At 42.7% G+C, this 8,432-nt stretch overlaps 2 protein-coding genes across 2 annotated transcripts in view; both read left to right on the top strand.

Moving 5' to 3' along the window:
* The window catches only part of LOC111334154 (protein sidekick-2), a 51,782-nt gene that overhangs the window by 3,077 nt on the left and 40,273 nt on the right, over positions 1 to 8,432 (top strand). Inside the window, exon 3 of the mRNA XM_088737370.1 lies at positions 149 to 293. Coding sequence (XP_088593496.1) covers positions 149 to 293 — 145 coding nt within the window. The remainder of the gene's footprint in view (positions 1 to 148; positions 294 to 8,432) is intronic.
* LOC148719867 (uncharacterized) lies at positions 5,453 to 6,723 on the top strand. Its single transcript, XM_088737481.1, has one exon. It carries the CDS (start codon positions 5,961 to 5,963, stop codon positions 6,714 to 6,716), a length of 756 nt encoding a protein of 251 aa, XP_088593607.1. The 5' UTR covers positions 5,453 to 5,960; the 3' UTR covers positions 6,717 to 6,723.

Below are 8,432 nucleotides of genomic sequence, written 5' to 3'. Positions count from 1 at the left end.
CACAGAGTTGGAAGTCCCATAGAAGAATTTTTGATCTTGCTAATAATCATTTTGGATGCTAGTTCCACTAGTCATGTTTTTATTCCTGCCACTTTCTCAAGTTGCAAAGTTAGTATTTGATGACTTGTGGCTATTTGTTTGTTTCAAGTTTCTGAGGGGAAATGATGACAGGAACTCAGAAGTGAAGCATGTTGTTTATGGAGTGTTAACCAGATATCTGCGATTCCTGCCGCAAACACACCAGGGTGGGGTGTGTATGAGAACAGAGGTGTTTGGAGTGAAGCAAAATCCAAGTGAGTTTGAAACTTAATTATACTCATTTTCGCAGGATTGCTATCATTACATTGTTATCAATTTTCTATTGTGGTAATCTAAGATTCTCTTTTAATCTTTGAACATGCTTTTGAAACCCGCTAGCTGTTTTTCATTGATGATACATGCTTTTGTTTTAGATTAGTGGCTAAAATTGCACAAACTGCTGTTTCTGCACTTATCAAAGACACCAAGCCACCCAGGATAACCTGTTATTCTCATACTCAACGTTGAATAAATTGTCAATAAATTCACCCATGAAACAACTCACATCAAAGGAGAATAGTTCATAGAAAAGGGCTTTTGAATGTGAATTTATTGTTGGTAACTTTGAATTTGATTTACAAATCAATTGTAATCCTTTTGAACTGAGGTGGAAATTATTGGCTTTATAGTTATTGGGTAAATATACCAAATAAGTTGAGGTGAGACTTGTGAGATCTGGTAAAAGTTATTTGATTTATTATAGGAATTATTTACATGTAAAGTTGTAAAACTGTGGAAGCTGGTTTTAAATTACTATCTTGAAGCTTGTGAAATGGAGGCCATCAGCTTCCGCCGGTTGGTATGCCATTTTTATGTGAGGGCAGTCTAAGGCACTCCATAAAACTTTGAACAAGGGTTTTAAACCTACAGGCGGGTGTGGACAAAACCCGGCCTAAGCCATGGCCTGCCCTGTGGCCTGGATGTGTAGGAAACGAAGACCTAAGAGCTAAATCCAAAAACGAAGACCCCCTCAAGATCACTCATAAACATATAGAGACGGGTATCTCGGCCTCAGATGTGTAAAGAAGACAAGATCTTCAATTACACAAAATTTCGACCAGGGTCTTCGTTTTCTACACATCCCCCTCCCCCCGTGTGTAGAAAACGAAGACCCCCCTGAAAATCACTCGGAAACGGCTGGAAACTGCTTTTAAAGACTCCTAGACATCAAAGGAGCGTAAAAAACAACACGGCTCCTGAAGATTTTCAATTATAAAGAATTTCGACCAGGGTCTTCGTTTTCTACACATCTCCCCCGGTGTTTAGAAAACGAAGACCCCCCTCTAATTCACTCGGAAACAGCTGGAAACTGCTTTTAACGACTTCTAGACATCAAAGGAGTGTAAAAAACAACACGGCTCCTCAAGATTTTCAATTTTAAAGAATTTCGACCAGGGTCTTCGTTTTCTACACATCCGCCCCGGTGTGTAGAAAACGAAGACCCCCTCAAAATCACTCGGAAACGGCTGGAAACTGCTTTTAACGACTCCTAGACACTAAAGGAGTGTAAAAAACAACACGGCCCCTGAAGATAAACCCTACATTTTTTTTCTGGGATGCCCGTCCTTAGGTAAATGTTTGAATAAACATAGCTACGAATTGAATTTACATAGTATAAACAGGGCCTTTTTAGAAAGAAAACAAATCAGATCTTATCATTGGACAAAAGTTTCTGTCCCAACACCCAGGGGGCAGCGATTTGTCTGTCGCAACTCTTTGTTAAAAATTCTCCTTAACAATTATTATCCAAAAATATATATGACGATAGTCCCCGTCAATCACTCCAGTGGGTTTTAAAGGGTCACGTCTACGAACTTCGATCCATGTGTTGACTGCATACAGCTCGGTGATTATGACGTTTGCGCCCGGGGGGGACTCCCATATGAAACAGACGGGGATGCTCGTCGTTTGATCTCACTTAGGAGTGTAAATTTTGGACTTTGGTCTCGTTTAGGGTGTTCCAGGCAAAGCGCCAATTTTAAGCCGCCAAGGTCTCATTTAGGGTTCCGCCAAGAAATACAAAATTACGCGGAGAGAAACAGAAGTAAAATTTTCTCTTTAACTTGTTTTTTTTTACCGTATTACCTCAACATTAACTAGTTTTCTATTTTACGAAGTGCCAAAGAGACAATGCATGAACATGAGCGGTCTCTTTTAGGGGTTAAAATTTGCTTAAGCCACGCCCAGATGGTCTCCTTTAGGGATTAAATTTAAAATTTACGACGAGCATCCCCGTCGGTTTCATATGGGAGTCCCCCCCCGGGCGTTTGCGTTACCGTTACTGAAGCCAAAAGCTATCGATGTCTCTGACTTACAGCTGTTTGATTTTCAAAAGTTTTTTATCAAAGAGGAAATTGGGAAAGGCGGTTATGGCGCTGTTTTACAGCAGATTATTACCCACGTGGCAGTGGAAATTCGCCGGAGAAAGTTGAAGTTAAAAAGGCGCTTGGTGAGGACCTCGAAGACAAGAAAAATTTTGTTAAGGAAGCGAGGATTCTTCGAGAGTTGCAGCATCCAAATATTGTCAAGTTTAAGGGAATCTGCACCACACCAGTAGCCCTAATTCTAGAATATGCTTACTTCGACTTCATGCCCTTTGGAATGAACTCAAGTGTGAGCTCCCTATCCGGCTTTCTTGCCACACTATGATTGTGCAGGCTTCGACGACCCACGTATTTTTTCCGTTACATGCAAAGACATTGCGAATGGTGTACAATACCTTCACCACAGAAATGTTGCACACCGGGATTTAAAGCCAGCAAAAGCTTTAGTCAGCAACCAACATTATTGCCAGTTGACAAAGGAAGAAATCGGAAAAGTGTGGATCGAGTGCCCCCTGGTTTTGTAAATTGGCAGACTTCGGTGAAAGTCGGTCGAGTGAGATGCAGACAAAGTCAATTCTAAATTCTCAGACTCTCTGCGTAAATCGTGGCACCCCTGTATATCAGGCCCAGGAGATTCTGGTTAGCAAGACACGTTTGTCAGTCGCCACTATTGAAGATATGAAGAAGGCTGATATATGGGCACTGGAAATTAGTCTATTTGTTTTACTGAATCATTCTGTGAAGTACCCATATCACAGGGAAATTGAGCGCGCCATGGCTAAGGGGAAAACGTGTCTTCAACTTCTAGAGGCCATCTTGGCCGACAAAAAGCTTCCTATCGAGCCCTTCAAGTACCAGCACAAACATGCCACTGATTGGTATAACATACAGCAAATTTACAAGGACTGTATTCAGTTTAGTCCACAAAATAGGCCAAATATTGATCAAGTGGTCCAGATGATCAGCCAAGTACCTTCTGCGTCCACCATGGATATCCATTTAAAAGTTAGCCAAGCATCAGCATTGGAGGTTTTTGACTGTAACTTAGCCCAACAAACAACCGATGAAATTAACCTTTTCCTCATTCCTTCCTTTTAGGCGGTTGAATGTTGGAACAATGATCATAGAATCCCTATGTTCGAGAAGAGTCAAGCCACAAGGTTCACCGTTTCTGATGTGGCAAGAATATTAATAGGAAGCAAGGCCCATAAGTGCTCTAAGCAACCCCTAAAAGTTCGAGAGAATGCGTCATTCCTAATAGATCTAAGGTGGTTCAGCGAATGGGAAGATAATTTATTAAGGGTGACATGAACGGAGTCTACAATAGATTTCTACGCTGTGGCATTTGGACTTTGAAACTTGAGGATGGCCTTTGGTCTGTGGTTTCGCGCAAGAAAACTTCTTTGACTTCGCCTACAATGTTTCATTTAGTAATTAACTCAAAGGCAAATAAGGCCCAACCAGTACTTGTGCGCTCACTTTTTCTTTTGAAAAATGACGAGGGTGGAATCGTGGGTGATGTTTGTCTTTTGCAGTATCACCTTACTTATGGCCAAGAGCAAGTAAAGATTGATGTCCAAACACGTGGGAACTGTAGAAAAACAAACCAAAGCCTTTTCATCCTATGAAAAAAAGTTCATTACGCCAACTACAAGAAGGCGTTACAAGCAAACCTTCAAGACGAGTATATGACGACCTCCGTCAAAAGTCAGGTGGAATTTGTGGGTCAGTGTCCCTATGCGACTTAATTACCGCGCAGCAGACATCAAGTTTATGATGCCAAGTCGAAAGCTTGTCAGCAACGTAATGATGATGTCGATAATCTCTTGAAAACATGCTCGCGACAAGGAAGATCTCGCACTACACCATTCAGACTTCCCTGAAGATCTGTGGGTTTTGGGGAGATCTTCCATGTGCTCTGAATTAGACAGATCCACAGGTTCTGATATTTTGAGCCACCCTTTTAGTGTCGACCCAACATTCAGTCCGGGAAAGTTTGAAGTAACTCCTGTGGTTTTCAAACACCTTCTCCTCGAATCTAAGCGAACAGGAGGAAATCCGATCTTCCTGTGATCCATCACAGTAAGTCTGAAGCAACCTACCAGATGTTAGCCGCCACGTGCGTCAAAAATGCAGTGGTTTAATTAATGCAAAAGGCTTTATTACCCGGCGATGGAGAAACAGCCCTCCTGTAGCCACGAGAGTTATTTTTTTTATCAGTTCTGTCGTTCGTCTTTGTTAACTGTAATTAGTGTAAATAGTTCTCGGCTCGATAGTTCAGTTCTGTATTTGTTAGTTTGTATTTTTTCGTGCTGTCAAAATGTAAATTAAGTTTGTCAGCGTTGTTTCATGTAATCGCCTTCGAGTATTGTGTAGCCTTGTTTAGTCTATTGTTTTTAGCCTTTATCCGCTATATAACATCGTAGTTGTAATTTTCATTCAGTCGTTGTTATTCCGGAGTGCCGTACAGATCTTGTAAGTAGTTACGCTTTCGTTTGTATTTTCCTGTAGTTTTTCGTATTCCTTTCGTTGTATTTTTGTTTCGTTGGGTTTAAGTTCGCATTGTTAATTCTGTACTTTTTTTGTGTGTGTGTTATGTACAAGTGAATCGTCGAGATTAAAAATAGGGTACGTATTTCAAACTGTGACGGAGTGTCAGTTACATGCATTCAAAGATCTGAAGTGGATGACATGTTGTCCGGAATTGAAGGTCGGAGAAGACGCCGAGCTCACTCAGAAGAAGCCCTCGAAAGCGTGCGAAAGAAGAATTCGAGGTCAGGGTGTTTATCCAGAGTAACGATGTTGTACCGTGCTACGGAAGTTCTGCTGAGTGATCCGAAAAATGTCGATGAAGTTAAACAGAAGTTACTGAAGATTAATGAAGCTTTTTCTCGCTTCGAACAGGTGCACTACGAGTACATCTCAACTTTGGATGGAGGTACGGAAGTGTGGGGAAGCGAAGCGCGTTATTTCAAGGAACATTTCCGTCGAAAAATGGATTTCGTTTCGGGAATAGAGCGATGAATCCAGGACGTGGGATTAAACGCCGGGGCACGCGAGGAAAATGAGATTCCAGTTGAATACTGTCTAAGTACCGCTAATTCTTCGCAAAGTTCGCATTCATCTAGACTATCTATCAGACAGCTTAAAGCAAATCAGGCAATAGCGCAACTGAAGTTGTACCAGCTGAAGAAAAGGCAAGAATTACTACGTCAGGAAGAAGAAACGAAGCTAGAGTTAGAGCTTTTGGATGCGCAGTTTGAAATTAGGAAAACTGAACTTCAAATAAAGTTACTTCAGGATGAGGAGCTAGTTGATTTAGCCAAGTTACCGAACGTTTTTGAAGATTTGAAGCCGCTTAGTGAAGGAGTTAATGTAGGAGCTGCACATGCGCCTAATCAGGAATATTCTAATTTTCGTGTTGAACGCAACGTTGGTTCTCAAGACCTTCCGTTGCGGCTGAAATCTAATGCGCGGGAGTATAAGAGTTGGTCAGCCGGACCTACTGCCGCCTTTGCACATCCAGAGGCGACAGGTTCTGTTTTTCGTGGAGGAGTTATGGATAGTGTGGCTTTAACTATGAAGCAAGGATTTGCGTTGCCTAAAAAGAAATTGACAATGTTTGATGGTGATCCTCTCGAATACTGGAACTTCATCAAATCATTTGAACCCAGTATCGTGAACAAAGCAGCCAGTGAAAGCGAGAAACTCATGTACCTTCTTCAGTACACTTCTGGAGCAGCAAACGATACCATCAAATGTTGCTTAGTAATGGATCCATCCCTGGGATATCAAAGAGCAAGAGAACTGCTTCAAGAACGTTTTGGTCACCCCTTCACAATTGCCCCAAAGTACGTAACAAGGTTAACAGAAGGACCCCCTCTCAAACCAGGGGATCGCGCGGGATTGCTTTCCTTTGCAGACAAATTGAAGGACTGTGAACATACGTCAGAATCCATTGGATATCTAGATGAAATAAACAGTGCAGACAACCTAAGAAGAATTGACCAGAGATTACCATATCATCTCCGCACCAAGTTTGTTGAAGTTGCAGACCAAATCCAGCAAACTGGCCAAAGAACGAACATCAGTCACATCGCAGAATTTGTTAAAGTCAAAGCCAGAGTAGCAAATAACCCCGTGTTCGGTTTTGTGGTGGACATCGCGCGCGACAGATCGGAAAATGAAAGGCGAAAACCTAAGTCTAGGAGTGCTACATTAACTGGAGAACGCGTCAGCACATTTAACACTCAAGAGACCAAATCCGGTGGCAGACAGAGTCTACCCCTTTTTGCAAGCCAGCTTCTTTCATGAAGTGCCTATCGTGCAGTGGTGATCATTCGTTAGCAAGGTGCAGGTGTTTCAAGGACAAGAGCTTCGAAGAGCGCCTGGAGATAATGAAGAAAGCTCAGCTCTGTTTCAATTGCTTTAAATATAGCCACAAAGGAGTTGGATGTTTAGCAAAGGGTGCTTGTGAAGTCCCAGAATGTAAGAGGAGACATCATACCTTACTTCATTCACCATCTCCACCACCAGCAGTGGAAGGTAGCGACAGAGTGGCTGATAAAGGAACTCAAGCTGAAAGCGGTGCCCCGTTTCAAAGTGGACAGACTAATAGTACCTCAGCTGGAGAAGGAAAGGTGTGCCTGAGAGTAGTTCCTGTAAAGGTGCGAAGTCATGATGACGCAAGCAAGACCATACAAACCTATGCCCTTCTAGACGGTGGCTCAGACATCTCCTTGTGTGACAAGAAGTTAGCCATGGATCTTGGAGTGCATGGACGCCAGAAAACGTTTTATATGACAACTCAAGAGAAAGAGGATAGCCCAAGAGTTGGTCACGAATTAAGCCTAGTTGTTGAGCCACTTGATGGAAGTGACAGAGTTGACGTTGTTAGACTGTGGACAGTTGATAAATTGAATGCTTCAGGCCGCAGTATCCCATCAGAACAAGATCTAAAGCAGTGGCCTCACCTTAGAGACATTAAGCTGCCAAGTACTAGTGAGAAGGAAGTTCGATTGATTATAGGCACCAACGTCCCTGACGCTTTTTGGGTGTTGGAGGAGAAACGTGGTGACAAGGGAGAGCCATACGCCATACGTACGCCACTTGGCTGGACACTCATGGGCCCTATGCATAAGAACGTTGGCGGTGAATGCCATCTTAACGTTAATTTTGTTGGATCAGCGGAGCCCGTGGGAGAAAAGAATGATTGTCTTATGCACCAGCTAGAAAGGTTCTGGGAAGTGGAGAATTATGGAGTTGTTCCCCAATCCAAGCTTAGCATGTTAGTGGAAGACATGAGAGCCCTTGAAGTTATGGAACAATCTGTGAAACTCGAGCATGGTCATTACCAAATTGCGCTTCCTTGGGGAAACTACCCACCAGTCTTGCCTTATAATCGCTGCATGGCAGAAAAGAGGCTAATGGCGCTTAAAGGCAGGTTCATGCAAGATGGTGAGCTTCTCAAAAATTACAAGACCACCATGGAACAGTATCTTACCAAAGGTCACGCTTCACGAGTGCCACTTAATGAAATTCATGTAAAGAACAAGCCGATTTGGTATCTACCCCACCACCCAGTGCTGAACAAACCTGGAAAGACTCGACTGGTTTTGGATTGCGCTGCCAAACATAAAGGAACGTTTCTAAACGATTAGCTCCTTACTGGACCAGATTTGACAAATTCTATCGTTGGTGTGCTAATGAGATTTCGGGAAGAACAAGTGGCGTTGTCTGCTGATATCGAGTGTATGTTCCATCAGGTCAGAGTAGTGCCAGGTGACCGAGATGCATTCAGATTCCTCTGGTTGCCAGACGGAGATCTGACCCAAGAACCAGTTGATCATCGTATGGAGGTCCATTTGCTTGGCGCGACCTCGTCTCCAAGTTGTTCTAGCTTCGCGCTAAGAAAGATAGCAGAAGACAATAAAGGTGAATTCTCAGAAGAGATAGTTAAGACTGTCAAAAGGAATTTCTATGTTGATGACTGCCTAAAATCGGTAAAGTCAGTTGAAAATGCTATCGAAG

This window comes from Stylophora pistillata, chromosome 11 (genome assembly GCF_964205215.1).
Source record: "Stylophora pistillata chromosome 11, jaStyPist1.2, whole genome shotgun sequence".
NCBI lineage: Eukaryota > Metazoa > Cnidaria > Anthozoa > Scleractinia > Pocilloporidae > Stylophora > Stylophora pistillata.
Note: the sequence above shows the minus strand (reverse complement) of the source record. Positions and strands in the feature narration are given on the sequence as shown.

What these genes read in the sequence shown, in the direction of transcription:
- LOC148719867 (XM_088737481.1), top strand. Translation starts at nt 5,961, where the DNA reads ATGGATAGTGTGGCTTTAACTATGAAGCAAGGATTTGCGTTGCCTAAA.